Below are 20,423 nucleotides of genomic sequence, written 5' to 3' on the forward strand. Positions count from 1 at the left end.
TTTGCGTTTTTCCGGCGAGAATGGGTGGCCGGCTCTGCTGTGGTTGTCTGTTCGTGTCGGAGCTCCGGTGGTTGACCGTCACTGGTCTATGGATGGAAAAGTCGATGATTTGGTAAGTACCGGATATTTGGGGGATCTTTGTTAAATGCTTTGATTCTTCCCATTATTTGGCTGCAAATCGCGTTTCTGATAGTCAATCAAGGATGCTGATGATGGGAGATATTCTCACGTGGTGCATGGAGACCGGGTTGACCCGCTTGTTGTTGGTTAACCCGAGCCGTGACCCATGGTGTTATATTATCTATCACTTGGTGTAACAAAAGGACTCCGTGGTTGGATGGTATGTGAGGTTGATTAGAGCCGCATGGCGTAGGTTCGACTCCCACTGTAGATGAGGGCTTAAATAGCTCTCCTTTTTCTTATGTCGACGTTTTTGCAGCTGCACATTCTTATATAAATTGTGAGCACTTGTTCTTAAAGGTGAATATGGTGCAGTGGTAAAGCCGGCGCGCAGTGGGACTTCTGGCCTGGGTTCGAGTCCTCTGTAGCCTTGATTTTGCTTTCATGGTTTTATGGGCTTAGACACGTGCATGGCGTTAGGGGTGTGCAAATTTCGGATAATTTTCGGTTAACCGACCGAACCGACAAAGTTCGGTTAACCGTTTTCAAACCGAACTTTTTCGGTTCGGTTAATGGTTAAAGAAATTTTAAAATTTCGGTTAACGGTTAATTCGGTTCGAAAGGTCGGTTAACCGAATTAACCGAACGGTTAACCGAAGTTTTTAATATATATATAAATAATAATATAAATATAAATACTAATTTGAAGTTATGGATGTTTGGAGTTTATTATTAATGTTTTTGTATATTTTATTATGAATTTATTATAATATGTATTTTATTTTAATTGAATTTATTATTTTAGGTGTTATTTTTAGAATTTTAAATTTTAGCTTTAAAAAGTTCGGTTAATCGGTTAACCGACCGATTAACCGAAAAAAATTTCGGTTCGGTGAATTCGGTAGAGCAAACTTCGGTTCGGTTAACGGTTAAAGGAAAAAAAAATTCGGTTAATTCGGTTCGGTTAAAACGGTTCGGTTAACCGAACGGTTAACCAATTGAACACCCCTACATGGCGTGAATGGATGTTTTTGGGTTCGGTGCATCCCTTTGGGGGTTACCGTGCATGGTGTTCAAGTGAGACTCAACATGGTGCACCTAATAGGCTTAGCTTATTTTAATTAATTTTGCTTAGTTTATTTTGTGTTAGCCACTGTTGGGCTTTAGTTTTTTCGTGGCTAGTTATGTTTTTTTTTTTTTTTTTTGTATTCAGGGGTATGCTCCGGTGATCCATGTATTTGGACATTTGATTTATATTTACATCCCGATTTGATGAAACACGGCATCATAAATAAAAAAAAAATACATTTTTAATATACTAAAAGTACATTACTGGTGTATGTAAGGTACATTATTTGAATACTGAAAATACATTAATTTATATATACTATCAAATAATGTACTATACACATTCAAAAAAAATAATGTACTATACATTCAGTATATTAAAAATGTACTTTATATTTATGGTCCACACATGACACAACTATGTAGATTATAGCCCCAAACTGTTTAAGCTAGGGATCTTCAATATATTCTCAAGGTGGATGCGGAAGGTGTTGCCAAACAACTAACACATGAAGTAGAAGTAGTGGCATTATATTGAGCAGTTTCTGAAGCACCAAAAAAAGAATATAATAATGTGGTTGGATGTACATGTAGAATATACCAACAGGCTTAGGTATTAAGGCATGATGATAGAGGAATTGAACATATATACACAAGATAAGATGGACATGAATTTGTTGAAGATCGATGGAGTTAAAAATTGTTACAGATGAGATGGGGCAAAAGAATTTATACATAGAAAATCTGTCCAACATTCAACAGGCTCTCATGAGGTACATTAAAAATCACACTATTCTCCCTACATATTTTCCTCAGAAATGCATATATATAATCGATGGCGATTTTCTTATAGAACCTCGACTCCCTGCTTGCTCTAATCACTGTGTTCCCAAGAATGTGCACCACCCCAGCATCTCTACATTTATTCAAGAACTCGAGCTCGTCCATTTCGGTTTGGATGGTCGTCTTGTAGCCCGAGGACGATGTTGTGTTGCTCGCGTGCTGAGGAGACTTCACGGGTACAATGCTGTCGTCCATAGTCACTGTATTGCTGCTGTTCAAAAGGAAATCTTTCGAGGATCGCTGCGTTTGTTGTCCTCCTCCATCTCCATACAAGCTGCTGTAATCATCAGAGTCTGAGCAGCCCTCCATCATGGACTCGAGCCGAACAAACACAAAAAGGCTGTCAAACAGTTTTTTCTCAAACTCGTCATCTTTTTTGTGAAGGTCTTTGTAACCATACCTTGCTACACATCTGAACATGCGAAAATTCCTTGGCCCGATCCTTTTCACCAGGAATCGCTCGTCTTCTGGAACTGTGTACACCGGGAGGTACTTCACACAAACGAACACAACTACTGAATGAATAGCTGGTAAATTTGTGATGAAGTGCGAGAAAATGTGTGGCACTCCACCCGCTAGTTCGGTGTAAACGAGCCCTATCCCTGGCACGCGAACTAGACCTAAGCTCGGGCCAAGCCCGACAATCCATGCCATTGATACCTTGCTGTGCATCTCGAATTCATAGCGCTTCACTGTGCCATAGTGCCACACATACATGATGACAAGAAAAGCAGCAGCAATCACAAGTGGTACCCAACCGCCCTGATCAACCTTAAAAAGTGTGGCAGAGAAGTATGTACACTCCACCACGAGAGATAAGCACGTGAAGATTACAACAAGAATCCAATGGCAGTGCCAGACAAGCAGCATTATCAAGATCATCAGAAGTGTGGTGACCAGCATCACAATCACAACTGCTGTCCCTGTTGTGGAATGAAGGAATTGAAGATATATGGCTGTCAAATCAGTTTCCAAACTAAAGTTTTACTAGTGTTACCATTGATAGGGTATGTTCAACATCCAGCACCAAAACAAATTGCATACTACAAGTTAAAAACATAAAATTTACCCCTAGCTAGGTTGTACCTACATTAGCAAACGGCAAATAATTAAAGAATTAATATTTAATACACTACCAGTTAGTGTACAATCCTATATATTGAAGTACATGCTGCCATCACTCATAGTGAACCACAATTAGAATTTCCTTTTCAAAATAAATGTCAAAAGCTTGTGTGTGTAATGTGTATAAGCCACCAGCAACATTACTAAATGTTGGCTACTTCACAGTGAGATTCATGAAACTTTGATACAAACATAAGAATTTAATCAAATATCAGACATCAATTAGCTCTCTAAGATATTAAAGCTTGTTGAAATTGATGGATTGAAAGGTGTGGCAGGTGGTGAATAGCCACCACCTGCCAATTACGCAGAAGCAAAATATGTGACAAAGCAAAAAAAAAAAAAAAAAGGAACAGAGAATAGATTATAATGAATGATTGCAATAATTTGTACCTATGTGTTTTTGTGTATTGAACTATATAGAGATCCTATATTTATAGGGACATTAGGCTAAACCCATTCCTACTAAGAATAGGAAACTAAACCCACTCCTACTAAGAATAGGAAACTAAGCCCCCCCTACTAAAAAGGCAAATTATACCATGGACCAGAATCTACCTTGCATTGAGGACCTTGGTCCAAAATAACATTCAAATTATGTATCTACAATTGACATATTTTGTACCTGCAGTTAACATTTTATGTGCCTACATAACATGTTAACTACAGACACAATATTTTAACAACATATTATGTGTTTGTACTCACTTTGTACTTACCATGCTATGTATCTGTAGTTAACATTTTATGTGCCTTCGATTTATTTACAGACACAAACGGTTAACTGCATGTACAAAATATATCAACTGTAGAAACATAATTTTTGGACCAGGGTCCACAATACAAGATGGACCCTAGTCCATGGTATAACAATTGTACTAAGAATAGGAAACTAAGTCCACTCCTACTAGGAATAGGACCAAGGTTTCTTAATATTCCACACGCCCCTCAAGCTAGAACATCTAGAAGTTTCAAGCTTGGTCTAAAACAAATACTCCATCCAACTCAAAATTACAAATGGAGATTAAATGCAACTAGAGGATAACAATGTTGGGTGGCTTCGGAACACACAACACTATGCACAACCATTGGGAATGCTTTTCTCCATGGCTTCGACATTATAAATGGTAGGAATATATTTAGCATGATATTAGGGATTAATGTGCATATTCTTAGTGATTGGGTTTTGATCCTTACCTTAGTGTATAGTTTCTTGTATAAGTATGTATATTCCATAGTCTTAAGATATATGAAAAACATACAAAGTTCTTCTGTTAACATGGTATTAGAGCTCTAGGTTTGAAGATTAGAATTTTTCTTTTCTTTCTTTCTTTCTCTTCTGCGCTCATGGCAGAAGTTTGGATCGGGGGTTTCGCCAGCAGTTTGTTGTCACCGCCTGCACCAAGTGGAGTCGCCGATCACCGATTAACCATTCTACCATGTTCGAGGTGTTTTTGCCCAGAGTGTGTCCCTCACACGTCGCCACCGTTGCTCGTCGGCATGTGAGGCCTTCTCCGTCGCCGGAACCAACTCCGACTTCCTTTCCCAGGGTCGCCCATTCATCCACCGCACTTTCCTAGGCTCAGTTTTGGGATTGGAGGTCGCGATAATATCTCTCTGTATTAATTTTGGTTGACAGTGTGTTTGCGACATTTTGTTCAAAGGTTTAGGAGAAAATACATTGAGTTCTGGAGCAACTCTCTGTCTCACAGAGACACTCCTTAGGGAGAATACACCACCCTATAAACACAAGCTAGAGAGCATATGGTATCGAAACAAGCTTCCCCATACCTCCCCACTCAAAACCCTAATCTCCAAGCTTCCTAATATGTAGGATTCCATATATTCAAATTGTATAACACTCCCTCTCAAGTTGGAGCATAGATATTAATCATGTCCAACTTGTTACACAATAACTAACTCGGGTCCAGTTAGGGCCTTTGTGAATAGATCCCCGAGCTGTTCTCCGGTCTTCACAAATTTAGTGGAGATCATTAACCCTTGTTGTACCTTCTCACGAACAAAATAACAGCCAATCCCTATGTGCTTGGTTCGTTCATGAAACACTGGGTTTGATGCAATATGAAGAGCAGTTTGGTTATCACACCATAACTTTGTAAGAATCAGAGCTTTGAAACCAGACTCATTCAAAAGACTGTTTATCCACATCACTTCACACATTGATTGTGCCATCACTTTATATTCAGACTCTGCACTCGAACGAGAAACCACGTTCTGCTTTTTACTCTTCCACGAAACCAGATTACTTCCAAAGAAAACACAATATCCAGTTGTTGATCTACGATCCTCTTTGGATCTTGCCCAATCAGCATCAGTAAAACACTCAATCTTAGTGTGACCATGATTCTTATACAAAATCCCATGTCCTTGGGCTCCCTTCAAGTAACTCAAGATGTGTTCTACAACTGCCCAATGACCAACAGTTGGGATGCCATGTACTGGCTCAAAACACTAACTGGGTAAGCAATATCTGGACGGGTTACTGTCAAGTAGTTTAACTTCCAACTAATCTCCTATACCTCTCCGGATCTTCAAACAGCTCCCCCTCCTTTGACAATTGCATGTTCGGTATCATAGGAGTATTGCATGGTTTAGTGCTTACTTTTCCTGTTTCAAAGAGTAAGTCAAGTACATATTTTCGTTGAGACAGTAATATACCTGTTTTATTCCTCATAACTTCAATACCCAGAAAGTACTCCAGTGGTCCCAAATCTTTTGCTTGAAATTGACTATGAAGAAATGACTTAAGAGATGAAATCCCTTCGGTGTCACTCCTTGTAATGACAATGTCATCCACGTAGACCATTAACCAGATGAAGCCTGTTTTGGACCACTTGTAAAACATGGAGTGATCCGATTTACCTTTCACCATCCCAAAGTTATCAACAGAGTGACTAAATTTTCCAAACCATGCACGCGGACTTTGTTTCAGCCCATACAACAATCGCCACAATCGGCATACTTTCCCAGACTCCACCTGAACAACAAACCTAGGAGGTTGCTCCATATACACCTCTTCATGAAGATCATCATGCAAAAAAGCATTCTTGATATCAAGCTGATGTAGAGGTCAATCATGAATGGCAGCCATAGAAATGAGTAACCTGACAAAAGTAAGCTTAGCTACAGGAGAAAAGGTGTCAGAATAATCAACTCCATAATTTGGACATATCCCTTAGCCACAAGACAGGCTTTCAATCGAGTAACAGACCCATCAGAATTAACCTTGGCGGTAAACACACATTTACAACCAATTGGCCTTTTACTTGCAGACATAGCGACTAACTCCCAAGTACCATCGCGATCCAAAGCATTCACCTCTTCAATCATGGCATCTCGCCACCCAGGATGGGACAAGACTTCCTTAACAGCCCTAGGAATTGAAATAGAATCAAGGGAAGTAATGAAAGAATACGAGGCAGGTGACATCCGATCATATGTCGTAAAAGAGGATATAGGATAAGCACAACTGCATTTACCTTTCCGAAGAGCAATCGGACGGTCATCATCCAAGACTAGATCAAACGACACAGAGGTGGTTTTAGGTCTTTGAGTTGGTACCGATAGGGGTGACCACGGTTCCGGTTCGGAACCGCCAGTTCCGGTTCCGGTTCTAACCGGAATTATTAAAAAAAAAATTAAAAATAACACTATAATATTTAATTTTTTCGGTTTGGAACCGGAACCTTATAGGTTCCGGTTAAGAACCGGAACCAGAACCGTACTGACGGTTCCGGTTTTCACAGTCACGGTTCCGGTTCGAACCGTAGGTTCGAACCGCAACCGTAGTCATCTCTAGGTACCGAGTCAGGAAGAGAAGTAGGAGGCAGAGCAAGAACGGGTGCGTTTAACCGAGGGCGATGAGTATTACACCTGTAAGACAGGGGGAGTAGGAACATAGGACATGACCGTATACATCAAGATGTCATCCCCCTCTCCCCTGACGAATAACATCTGGAGATGAAAGAAAGAAATGAACATCCTCATGAAAAGTAACATCAATTGAAACAAGGTACCTACTAAGCTCAGGAGAGTAACACATGTACCCCTTTTGCACACGATAATAACCAAGAAATGCACACTTCAAAGACTTTGGATCTAACTTTGTGATATTGGGACGGACATCCCGAACAAAGCATACGCAACCAAATATACGTGGGTCAAGTTACACACGGTTAATATCTATACTCCAACTTGAGGGGGATGTTAGACATTACAAATGGTAGGAATATATGTAGCATGATATTAGCAATTCTTAGTGATTAGGTTTCGATCCTTACCTTAGTTAGTATATAGTTTCTTGTATAAATATGTATATTCCTTAGTTTAAGATATATGAAAAACATACAAAGTTCTTCTGTTAACAGCTTCCAAATTTTTGGTTTGGATTACACCAACACATTTTCTCCTGTAGCTAAAATTACATCAGTTCGATTGCTCTTATCCCTGGTAGCTATAAATCATTGGGACTTACATCAGTTGGATATCAAGAACGCTTTTCTCCATGGCGATCTTCAAGAGGACGTTTATATAGAGCAACCACCAAGGTTTGTTCCACAGGGGTGTCTGCTTTGGTATTGTTATGAAATATACAAATATGGAACTCCTACATATTAGGAAGCCTGGAGATTAGGCATTTTAGTAGGTAGAAATATGGAAACTCATAAGTCCTCTAGTTTGTATTTATTGGGTGGAGTAATCACTCAAAGAGATGTGAGACAGAGAGCTACCATAATAGAGGTATTTTTCTAAACTTTTGAACATGGTATCTACGGTTTTTATGACAAAGGATTTTTTTTCGCTCCGCTATCGTCACTTCCCACCTAAGAAGGCTCGTCGGCATCCGTCGATCGTTGCCCAGTGCGTGGGTCTCACGCGTCGGCGCCTGCGGCGTCTCCGGTGACCGAAAAAGTTCCCAGTCGTCAGCTCCAAGGTCGCCCGACTCCAGTAGCCTTGGATATGGACTTGGTTTGGACCATTGCCGCTTTAATTGCTTATGTTCTACGGTCAAGTTGCCCCTTCAGGCTCCCTTTTTTGTGTGCTTTGTGATTTCTTTTTGATAAGTTTTTAGTGAGTATGGCTGAGAATAAATCTGTTGTCGTAACTGATATTGTTCCTGTAACTTCCAAAATCACAGACTGTAAACTTAATGATTCCAATTACTTGGAGTGAACTCAGGTCATTAAGCTTTATCTCACTAGTTTGGGCAAAGAAGAACACCTAACTAAAACTTTGTCTGAATAAGATAATTCTTGGGTGCAAGATGATGCACATCTATTTTTGCAAATCCAGAATTCTATTGATGATGGTATTGTTGGGTCCATTAGTCATTGTGCCCCCGTTAAGGATTTGATGGATTATTTGGAGTACTTGTACTCTTGGAAGGGAAAAATCACTCGTATTTATGATGTTTGCATGTCTTTTTACCGTGCGGAGAAACAAAATTTGTCTCTCACTACATATTATATTTTATGAAATTTAAGAAAACATACGAGGCACTTAATAAGCTTATGTCATTCATTGCTGACATTAAAGAGCAGCAAAAGCAACGTGAACAATTGGCTGTTATGAGTTTTTTGGCCGGTCTCCCTTTTGAGTTTGACACAGCTAGGTCAACGATTCTTAGAAACTCTGAAATCCCTACTCTGGCTGATGTCCTCGCACGACTGTTTCGATTAGAGCAATCGTAACCAAGTATGCATGAAGTAACCATCCCACCAAGCAGTGCTCTCGTTGGTCGTCATCCGCACAGTGAGAACGGTAGAAACTCCTAGGGGCACACTCGTTGGTCGGATTTCTTACAAATAGCTGTCGGATCTCTTATAAAGGGTGGTCATACTCCTAGCAAAGGTGGTCAGATTCTTGTGACGATTCCATCGCCTGCTCTAACTTGTCGTTTGGAATCAATATACGAATGTAGTGGGCGAGGAGTCAAGTGGTCGACGAGGAACTTGGAGTTATGGTGAAAGATAAGGAGCAAGAAGTCAGTGTGCGAGGAGTCAATGGTGAAAACATGGAGTATGTCAACGAGAAGTTAGCAGTTGGGGAATCAAGTGGTCAGCGTGGGACTTGGAGTTATGGTGAAAAACAGGGAGCCAGTCAGCGAGAAGTTAATGGGCGAGGAGTGAAGCAGTCGGAAGGAGACTTGACGTTTTGATTCAGTATACGAAGGTAGTGGGCGAGGAGGGAAGTGTCGGAAGAAGACTTGGTCAAAATACGAAGGCAGTGATCGAGGAGCGAAGAGGTCGGAAAGAGACTTGGCATTTTGATTCAATATACAGAAGTAGTGGGTTTGGAATCAAGTGGTCAGCAAGGAACTTGAAGTTTTGATGAAAGATAAGGAGCGAGAAGTTAGCGAGCGAGGAATCAATGGTGAAAAACACTGGAGTGCGTCAGTGAGAAGTTAGCGGTCGAGGAATCAAGTTGTCAGTGTGGGACTAGGAATATGGAGAAAAACTGGGAGTCAGTCAGCGAGAAGTTAGTGGGCGAGGAGTGAAGTAGTCGGAAGGAGACTTGACGTTTTGATTCAGTATACGGAGGTAGTGGTTAAGGAGTTAAGTGGTCGAAAGGAGACTTTGCGTTTTGATTTAGTATATGGAGGTAGTGGTCGAGGAGCGAAAATGTCGGAAAGAAACTTGGCGTTTTGATTCAATATACAGAAGTAGTGGGCGAGGAACCAAGTGGTCTGCAAGGAACTTGGAGTTATGATGAAAGATAAGGAGCGAGAAGTTAGCGAGCGAGGAGTCAATGGTGAAAAACATTGGACTGCATCAGCGAGAAGTTAGCGGGCGAGGAATTAAGTGGCCAGCGTAGGACTAGGATTATGGTGAAAAATTGGGAGTCAGTGCGCGAGAAGTTAGTGAGCAAGGAGTGAAGCAGTCGAAAGGAGACTTGGCGTATTGATTCAGTATATGGAGGTAGTGGGCGAGGAGTTAAGTGGTCGAAAGGAGACTTTGCGTTTTGTTAGTATATGGAGGTAGTGGTCAAGGAGCGAAGAGGTCGGAAAGAGACTTGGCGTTTTGATTCAATATACAGAAGTAGTGGGGGAGGAATCAAGTGGTCAGCAAGGAACTTGGAGTTATGATGAAAGATAAGGAGCGAGAAGTTAGCGAGCGAGGAGTCAATGGTGAAAAACACTGGAGTGCATCAACGAGAAGTTAGCAGGCGAGGAATCAAGTGGCCAGCGTGGGACTAGGATTATGGTGAAAAACTGGGAGTCAGTTAGTGAGCGAGGAGTGAAGCAGTCAGAAGGAGACTTGGTGTTTTGATTCAGTATATGGAGGTAGTGGGCGATGAGTTAAGTGGTCGAAACGAAACTTTGTGTTTTGATTCAGTATATGGAGGTAGTGGTCGAGGAGCGAAGCGGTCGGAAAGAGACTTGGCGTTTTGATTCAATATACAAAAGTAGTGGGCGAGGAATCAAGTGGTTAGCAAGGAACTTGGAGTTATATGAACGATAAGGAGCGAGAAGTTGACTGCCCAAAAGTCATAAAACTAACATGTATGTTGGATTGTAGACCTGTGAATAATCCAATGGATCCGAATGTTAAACTTCTATTATGACAGGAGGAGCCATTGCTTGACTGGGAACGTTACAGGAGATTAATTAGAAAATTGAACTACCTCACAATCGCACGATCAGATATCTCATTTGCAGTTAGTGTATTAAGTCAGTTTCTTGAGAACCTTTGTGATACTCACTGGGTGCTGTTGTTCGAGTTCTAAGGTATATCTGGCAAGCACAAGGGCAAGATTTACTATATGAAGGTAGAGAACATGTTCAAGTTGTTGGGTATTCTGATGCAGATTGGGATTGTTGTCTGTTTGACAGGAGCTCTACTTTAGGTTACTATGTGTTTATTGGTGGTAACCTTATATCTTGGAAGAGTAAGAAGCAAGATGTGGTTGTTAGGTCTAGTGCTTAAGCTAAATATCGGGCTATAACCCTTGCCACGTGTGAACTCATGTGGTTGAAGCACTTACTCCAAGAGTTGAAATGTGGCGATGTTGCTCAAATGACACTGATATGTGACGACCAAGCAACACTACACATCGCCTCAAATCCAGTTTATCATGAGACCAAACACATCGATGTTGATTGCCAGGGTGTATTACAACCAATTTTGTCAATTCTGCAGATTAGTTAGATGATATCCTAACTAAGTCCCTTAGAGCTCCTAGAGTTGGGTATATTTGTAACAAGTTTGGAGCATATGATTTATACTCTTTAGCTTGAGGAGGAGTGTTACTCCTAGACTGTCTCATATTAGGAGTCTTTATTATATTATATATTAGGAATAAGAAGTCCAATCTTATTAAATACGAATAGACCCAATTCTACTGAACTCCTAAGTTACTTCGTATTAGGTATCCTTGGGCTCTCTCGGCCCAGTTACTTCTTGGGCTCGATATCCACGTGGTCGGGATTTGGGGTTACCGATCTGACCAACTGCCTTAGGGGCAGTCTGACCAGTCAACCTCTTAGTATACCATCCATCATCCAGTCCCCCACTTTCTTGAGACTTTGCGAAGTTGATGTCTCGAGAAAGTAGCTTAGAGATGCCTTCCGATCCGGTTAATACGATAAGGTAATAACTTAGAGATTAGGTTAATACGTTAAATCGACCGGTCAACTCTAGGCCTTCCTTGTAGGAATAGGCTCATTAGGTTAATACTTGTATAAATAGTAGATCTCCGTATAGTTCTATTGAGACAATATGATAAATCCCTTTATTCTTTCACAAGGCGGAAGCAAAATATGTGAAAAACCGAAGAAAAGAAAAATAGAAGTAATATATTATAATGAAAGATTACAATAAATAGTATCCATGTGCATTTATTTATTGAATTGCATAGAGATCCTATATTTATAGGGACATTACGCTAAACCCGCTCCTACTAAGAATATGAAACTAAGTTCACTCCTAGAAATAGGACTAAGGTTTCCTAATATTCATCAAAGCCAAAGCAAATATGTCAAAATCTCAAGCAATGAGTCACTCACATATTTAAGGTTGATCTACGAATCCCAAAATTTAGGCCATCGGGGGCAATGCAGCAAGTACAATAATAAATAAAAAATATTTATATTATTATATAAAAAATTCAAATGCAACTACAATAAAAATAAAAACCATGTGCTTTTACGGCAAATTATTGTGTGGACCATGAATGCAATATACATTTTTAATATACTAAAAGTACATTATTTGTGTACTAAATATACATTATTTAATAATATATAAAAAAAAACTATGTATTTTCAAATAATGTACTTTATGTATACAAATAATGTACTTTTTATTTATGGTTCACACAATGTGTGAACCATAGTCCATGGAATAATGATTGGTGCTTTTACTGCAAATAAAGAGTTCACAGATTTTAATTTTAGCAAAGAAGTTGCTTAAAATTCCTTTTTTAAAGATTTGGATTTATAAATTTGACAAATATCTAATCTAAAAACATAATAAGTTTCAAAATATCCCTGTAGTTTATGTCCGTTTTTTCTGTTAATTTTTTTTGTACTTTATGCTATAAAAGTTGTACAACATAATTTTTTGGACAAAAATGTCCATACCGAAATAAATTCTGTTATCTATTCACATTATTATTATCATGCACATGCATACACAATATTTTTTCTTACATTCTTCAATGGTAAATTTGAATTCATTTATATTTTAATTAAATGTTACCATAGTTATATTTAGTAACTTATCATTTCCATAATTCTTACTTCAATAATATTAATATAAATTCTACAATTATATATATAAACACACACACACACACACACACACACTATTATTAAAAAAAATTAATATAATAAGATTTTAACATTGAGTATTAATATTGGACATATATTTTTACGCATCACGCATATAAAATACTACTCCGTAGTACTCAGTATTCTGATAAGAGCCCAAAAGAATTAGTGAAAATTATACCAAAGAAGGAAAAATGGACAAATTTTTTTGTGGACCATGAATAAAATGTATTTTTTAAAATATATTAAATGTACATTATTTGTTTACTAAATGTACATTGTTTGATAATATACAAAATAATATATCTTCAGTACTCAAATAATATATCTTTATTATATTAAAAATGTACATTTTATTTATGGTCCACATAAAGGGACGTTATGCCATGGAACCGTGTTCACCATGAATGGTGAACACGGTTCCAACGGTGTTAGTACACCGTTATCTTTTTTTTTTTTTTTTTTTTTTTCTTAATTAATTGCGTGACTTTTCTTCTTTATTTTCACATTTTGCGGTTTCACTTTAATTTGAGGTGAACAAAGATTTCGAACATTCATAAATTATGAATTCATGCCTGCACATTCACTTTGAAACCATGCCTACACATTCCCGTCCGAAATCACGGACATTCATAAATTATGAATCCATGCCTGCACATTCACTTTGGAACCATGCCTACACATTCACTTTGGAACCATGAGATTATGAATTTTCTGTTATAAGATTATGAATTTTCTGTTATGAGATTATGAATTTTCAGTTGTGAGATTATGAATTTTCTGTTATGCGATTATAAATTTTCTGTTATGAGATTATGAATTTTCATAAAATTCATAATCTAATAACAGAAAATTCATAATTTGATCAAACGCGCGCCGTTAACTCCACATTCGCGAATTTTTTTTTTTTTTTTGCCTAAAAACGACGTCGTTTTGCCTTGTGTTCACCATTCTCGGTGAACACGATTTCATGGCATAATTTGCGCCACATAAATGTGTTGGCCATGATCCATGGAATAATAATTGGAAAAAGGGATTATATTTGTAACTGGGCTTTCTTTAGATGTAATACTAAAGTTGGTTTCAACTCCGTTTTATTTTTTAAACTCACAACTTCGGATTTTTGGAGACAATTTTGTATAATAAGGGGGAGAAATTAGGTTTTCACGAATATAGAATATAGTCCTGTTTGGTAGAATAGTTAACCTATCAGCTAATTTTGACTTATTTGACCACTATTAATTATTTGACTGGATTAAAAAATTAATAATTCAAAAAGCTGCTCAAAGCAATTTTTTCAATTAGCTTTCTGGGAAAAGAAATTATACCAAACAGCTATCAGCTAACAGCTAATTTACCAAACATTTTTCTACAATCAGCTAATGTTATCAACTAGTTATATTCTCTAATTAACTCCCAATCAGCTAAGAGCTAACAACCATTTACCAAACAGGGCTAAAAAGACACATTTTTTTTCTAATGGGGGAAAGGGCACCAAACCCCATTTGACAGAAGGTAGAATTCACACATTAAATTTAACTCCTAGCATGCTTCTCCAATATGTGAAAAGAGAAGATATGAAAAAGCTTAGAGTATTTAGTGAACTCACCATAGGCATTGCCAATTTGGCTTTGATTTTTGAAACCAGCTGTCACAGAAATGCAGAGTATCATAAGGATCCAATTGATATCTGGAATATATATTTGTCCAAGGAACTTCTTTGACGTATGCACAACCTTCACCCTTGGAAAACAGCCTAACGCTAATGCTTGCTTGATTATTGAAAAAGTAGCAGATATGGTGGCTTGACTGGCCACAATAGCAGCTAAAGTAGCAATCACAAAAACCGGCCAATATATGCTCTCTGCGTAAAAATACATTTCATTAGAAATGTGATAACTTCGAACTTCTTCACAGTTAGGATCAGGAAAGGGCTTTCACTATTTCCGTTATAGCACATTTCTAATGCACGCAGGCAGATATATGAGATCTATAAATCCTGCAATCTACGCTAAAAGTTTCCAGAAGAGTGAACTCTGAGTAATGGCATGGCAGGCACATTGCTGACATCCCATTCTCTCTTTCACTCATTCACCTTTTCTCTCTTCTTTTTTTTTTTCACTAGGTAAGGCCCTAGCTTTACATGAACAAAATAGATTTGAAAAAAAAAAAAAAAAAAAAACCCAAACTTTAGTGATTGCAATTCTCTGATTCTATGTGACAATAAAACACTTCATTAACCAGCTTGGTTGGCATGAGTGGCCATGCACTCTCATCCCTTAAGAGAGGTCGAGAGTTCGAACCCCTCTTGTATGGAAAAACCAATCTGGCCAGCACTTTGCCCTTTAATTGGGCCGGCCCGGTGCGAAAGGGGATTAGTTTGAGTACGGACGTACGGTACGGGCTTAAAGGTGCCTCCTACAGTTAGGTCTGCTCAGGACACCTCATGGCCAGGAAAATTTGTGAGACGGAATAAGCATGCATGAATTTTCTTGTCAGAGGTATCATAAAAAATTTGAAGTAAAATGAAATATTAGTAGAACCTGGTATAGAACGATAGAATGCTTCTGCAACATGATGTTTATGTTGCATGAGGTAGGCTGCTTGTCCAATGTAGGCCAAAAGAAGGCAGGGGAATACAATAACTGTGAAAGCAAGCTGAACTGCAGAGACGGGAAAATGAGCAAGGTCTGCAAAAAGTGCTTCTGTCCCTGTTAATAGTGATTGAGCGAGTGAGCAATTGTGAGATACAAAAACTCAAGAATCGAAAGTGGGGGTGTGAGAATGAGAGAATGAAAAACGAACCTGTGATACTGAGCATGATCCCTCCAAGTGATATCCAAGCCTCTTTACGCCCCCTTCTCAAATAGCGATATATGTATAGAGGGGAAAAGGCCTTGAGAACCGAGGTATCATATTTCCAGATGTTGAAAACGCCAATACCTCCTATAATAAGAAACCAGAGCAGTACAACTGGAGCAAACATCCAACCAACCTTGTCTGTACCGTAATGTTGCATGCTAAACAGACCAACTAATATAAACACAGCAACAAGCACAACTACGTCTGTGGGAATGGAAGGAACAAGGTCAATTAAACATTATATATGTAACACATAAATGAAATGTCACTTTTGTGAGTGAATGGATCGGAGTAGTACCATTGCTCATCTTTGGATGGTCAACCTTGATCCCACCAGAAGCTGAAAGAACTAAGTAAAAATACTCCATTTAACACTTTTGACACAAAACAACAAAAGTGAAGAACAATGCACCATAATACTAAAGAAAGAAATACACGGTGAATATCACTGATATTTCAATATCATATTGAACCAACCGAATTTATCAAACCTAGTGGAGTGGCAATAACCTCCAAGTGGGAGTATCGAATATATACCTGATATTGCAGGAGTAAGAATTCCATCGCCAATTAGCATGCAAGTACCAACAAGGACAAGAATAAGCAGTGCATTCTTTCTGAACGCATAAGCCTCCAGCCATCTCTTCGTTTTTGCAGCAAATGAATGCTCTTGGAATGTGTTACGGCTATAAGTCGTTAGATCCTCATCCGTCCGATGTTGGTTGGGAATTGTTTTTATCTTAGCATGTCGACATAGTAAGGAATAAAGAGCAAACGTTCCACCTGAGGAATAACGAACAACAACAACGTAACCCCCACTATCATTTCATTTGCCCTTTTGCATCAACCGAAATTACTAAACGCTTCTAGTATTCGGAGGTTACCTTGGCCATTGTCATTCGCCCTACACACTACGAAAACATACTTGAGCAATGGTACAAGGGTTAGTGAGTATATAATCAACGAAAGTGCACCAATAACATCCTCGGTATCTTTAATTCCTCGAGGAAATGTATTGTAAAACACATATAAGGGAGATGTCCCCAGGTCTCCATACACTACTCCCAGGCTCTGAAATGCAAGCCGCAATAGCAACATAGTTGAAAATTTCTAAAACAAAATCACCAAATAAAGAAACAATCAGTCTTCTCTTGTCAATAACTACTTCAATTTTAGTGAGCAAATAATAAATCCTCAAAAGGGGCTAACCATAAAAGCTCCAAGATATATAATCTTTAAATATAAACAGAAAGGCAAAGTTTACCTTTTCTCTATACATGTTTCTTATTCTTCCAGCCTCTTCATCCATAGGCTGATCAAGCTTCTGGTCCAAAACCCACATCCCTCCCTTAGTTTCATTTTCGTCTTCATCAATCTCCATCCCAGATTCCCAGAAGCTATTTTCTTTCAAGGCTGGAAAGCTGATTCTGATTATCCCTCAAAATATAGCTTAGCTTGTAGAGAAGAAAATCCAATAATCCAATTCAGGGACCAGCAGGCCAATTACTTTAACCAATTCAAATTGAATTTGTAATTATTTCCAACAACCTACCCAACAGTCTCAGAGAAAGCTGCTACTTTTACCATAAACTCCAAACCCAAAATTGGAAAACAAGTTAAAACAACGCAGTGGGCTACACGCACATGCATTGTATGTATGTGTGCGTGTATGTTATATACACGTATGTATATTTGTATGTATGCGTATAACTATTTGGTTTTTACTGCATACATAGCTGGCAGCCAGCCACTGGAATTTCTCTCGAGTGGGGCCGAGCTTAGAACCCAAAACCACAGTCAATATCAGCCGCACAAATTTCCAAACCAAATTTGGAAAGCTTCAGCAACTTAGAATTAATGCATACAATTCAATCTCTGCATGTTTGTAAAAATTTTGATAGCTCCAAAAGGTGAACGAAATCGATCTGAAATGAATAATACCCGTATCCACTCTACCCTGTTTCACCTAAAAATTCAAAGAACCTGAAGAGAGATAGCAAGACACAGTTGCAGAAAAGAAAAAACTGCGAACGAGAGAGGTGAGAAGAGAAACATAGGTTCCTGCGTTTCCCGGTGGTAGAATCATTCAGATCAAACCGACAGAAGGGGATGACTGAGGAGGAGAGAGAGAGGCGGTAGTTGCAGTTTGTAAATGTCGTCTCTGTTTTCTTTTACCATGACACGTCTGCTAGTACTGCTACACTGGCGGATCTTTTATTATTATTATTATTATTATTATTATTATTATTATTATAAAAAATTACTCCCTCCCTCCTGGTTTGGTTTGAGTAACGGGACTTAATGAAGTTATTTTTAATTTAATTTTTTATAATATTAAGTTTAGTATTTGAATATAAAATTTATATATTTGATAATAATCAGGACTATGTGGTTTAATGGTATCCGGGTTGGACTTTCATTTGAAAGATTATGAGTTTGAGCCTCAGTAGAGGCATTATTGGTTCTTTGTGTTTCTCGGTTCTTTGTGTTTCTCAGTAGGTTGAGAAAGTATATGAACAGATACTACAATGTAATAGAGCCAGTAAAAAAACAATATAAAAGAGAATAAATAAAGAAGAAAGAGTTGTTTGACCCATGAATAGGTAAATTATGGTGCACACGGATGAATAGGTAAAAAAAAAATCATTTTCGATTATCTTTAGTTACGTAAACATATGTTCCTATTTTATAATTTCACATAATGAATGTATAGTTATGAAGTTATAGATGTGTAGTTATGCAATTCTGGATATATAGTTATGAAGTTATGGATGTGTAGTTATGCATGCAATTCTGAATATATAGTTATGAAGTTATAATTTCACATTCTGAATGTATAGTTATGAAGTTATGGATGTGTAGTTATGCATTCTAAATGTATAGTTATGAAGTTATGAAATTATAAATGTGTAATTATACATGCAATTCTGAATGTATAGTTATGAAGTTATGGATGTGTAGTTATGCAATTCTAAATGTATAGTTATGAAGTTATGAATGTGTAGTTATGCAATTCTGAATGTATAGTTATGAAGTTATGGATGTGTAGTTATGCAATTCTGAATGTATAGTTATGAAGTTATGGATGTATAGTTCAAATTAGGCACAACATAACGCCGTTAACAGCAATCGAAACTAATTTTTTTTGTTTCAAGTTGGACGTCAAAACGACGTCGTTTTTGCAACCGTGTGCACCATGCATGGAGCACACGGTTGCACAGCATAACTACTCTACTAAGTAAGACAGATAAAATGGGACAGATGGAGTACATTTTTTTCTCAAGTTATACCCCAAATACATACTAACAATTTAGTACCTTAACTATGCAATTTTTAACAGATTTGATCTATCCAACCAAATTGCCGGTCAATTGTCGCAGGAATCTTTTAATCCATTTTAATTTGTTTAATTCGGGAAAAAACGGTCATTCTAGGTTCTTCCTACTTCTTCGTTCTTCTTCCAGGTTACATTGTTTAATATGGTCTTCTCCGATTGCAAATTGGTCATCAACGATCTCCCCAAGAAGAAGGCTACAAATCTGATGTTTAGTTCATCTGTTAGTTTATATGAATGATTTCTGCGTTTGGATTTCAAGAAAGCTGGAATTAATGCACAAATTCTTCACAAGGAAAACTTAATCCAACAAACAACCGAGCATTAGTACAACCTAGTACCATTATTTGACCAATAATCCTAAATCTTATTTCGGATATGACGAACAGGTTGAATCTTGACTGGTAACAAGGACAAGATAAACATTAGTACGGTCTTTCTCCGATGATGTTTCCGCTAGTAACGAACCCGAGTCCTCTACTCCCTGTGTAACACCCTCAATTTTCATACACCTGAGCCTAGTATTAATCACCCTTAAAGGGTAGGATTGCGGAATAAGGAAAGAGTTAAAAGACTATTTACCCAAACATACAACCAAAAAGGGGATGCTACTCCGTAGTCACCCTCCTCATAGTAACTACACGGAAAGAGTAATTAACAACAACATCAACCTACCAAGTGGCTTGTGGTCCACTGGTATCAGATTGCTCCCCTATGTGGGAGGTTTAGGTTTCGAGCCTCGTTGTAGGCGTAGTTTGTATGGGTATCCCCCTCTCAGGAACTAGCATCAACCTGCTCAAAATGGAAGAAAGGGCTCTCAGCAATCATCGGTCGGTACCGGTACATATAGATATACGTATCTAATAAGTATATAGCTCACATGCAAGTGAAATCCATAATCAAGTACTTATGCAATTCAAGAATAGATAAAGAGACATGTAATCATGTGGACAATCAAATCATTAATCCATAATCAAGTACTTATGCAATTCAAGAATAGATAAAGAGACATGTAATCATGTGGACAATCAAATCATAAAAGAAGATGAGATATCATAATATGCATATCATTGGAAATAATGTGTCATGGAGTTATAATTATGCACTCTCTCAAGAAAAACAATATATATATATATATATATATATATATATATATATATATATATATATATATATATATATATATATATATATATATATATATATATATATATATATATATAGGAAAAACTTCAAATGCGGCGATGTCCTTAGGTGCGGCGGTGCGGTAGAATTTCAGAA

The 20,423-nt window shown here is 37.9% G+C and overlaps 1 protein-coding gene and 1 long non-coding RNA gene across 3 annotated transcripts; one reads left to right on the forward strand and one right to left on the reverse strand.

The window, feature by feature from the left end:
- Positions 1 to 1,842: 1,842 nt before the first annotated feature.
- Positions 1,843 to 18,008, reverse strand: LOC109147416 (potassium transporter 11-like). Of its 2 annotated transcripts, none has more exons than XM_019295066.1 (8): positions 17,073 to 18,008; positions 16,693 to 16,918; positions 16,346 to 16,591; positions 16,107 to 16,148; positions 15,752 to 16,012; positions 15,490 to 15,657; positions 14,556 to 14,810; positions 1,843 to 2,954 (listed from the first exon to the last, which is right to left on the reverse strand). In XM_019295066.1, the coding sequence occupies exons 1-8, from the start codon at positions 17,187 to 17,189 to the stop codon at positions 1,918 to 1,920; spliced, it is 2,352 nt and encodes a 783-aa protein (XP_019150611.1). In that variant the 5' UTR covers positions 17,190 to 18,008; the 3' UTR covers positions 1,843 to 1,917. The 2 variants fall into 2 exon arrangements, with proteins under 2 accessions (XP_019150611.1, XP_019150610.1); XM_019295065.1 differs by having other exon boundaries at positions 16,107 to 16,157.
- On the forward strand, positions 9,292 to 10,251 carry LOC109147418. The gene is made up of 3 exons (XR_002048652.1): positions 9,292 to 9,348; positions 9,656 to 9,716; positions 10,095 to 10,251. It is a non-coding gene; the product is annotated as an uncharacterized LOC109147418 (long non-coding RNA).
- Positions 18,009 to 20,423: the final 2,415 nt, after the last annotated feature.

The sequence above is a fragment of the Ipomoea nil genome, unplaced genomic scaffold (assembly GCF_001879475.1).
Source record: "Ipomoea nil cultivar Tokyo-kokei standard unplaced genomic scaffold, Asagao_1.1 scaffold1993, whole genome shotgun sequence".
Taxonomy (NCBI): domain Eukaryota; kingdom Viridiplantae; phylum Streptophyta; class Magnoliopsida; order Solanales; family Convolvulaceae; genus Ipomoea; species Ipomoea nil.

What these genes read in the sequence shown, in the direction of transcription:
- LOC109147416 (XM_019295065.1), bottom strand. Translation starts at nt 17,189, where the DNA reads ATGGAGATTGATGAAGACGAAAATGAAACTAAGGGAGGGATGTGGGTT. An exon ending in GAAACATGTATAGAGAAAAG is followed by an intron (nt 16,919 to 17,072) that starts GTAAACTTTGCC and finishes ATTTTGTTTTAG; the next exon opens with AAATTTTCAACTATGTTGCT. An exon ending in CCATCCAAAGATGAGCAATG is followed by an intron (nt 16,013 to 16,106) that starts GTACTACTCCGA and finishes CCATTCCCACAG; the next exon opens with ACGTAGTTGTGCTTGTTGCT.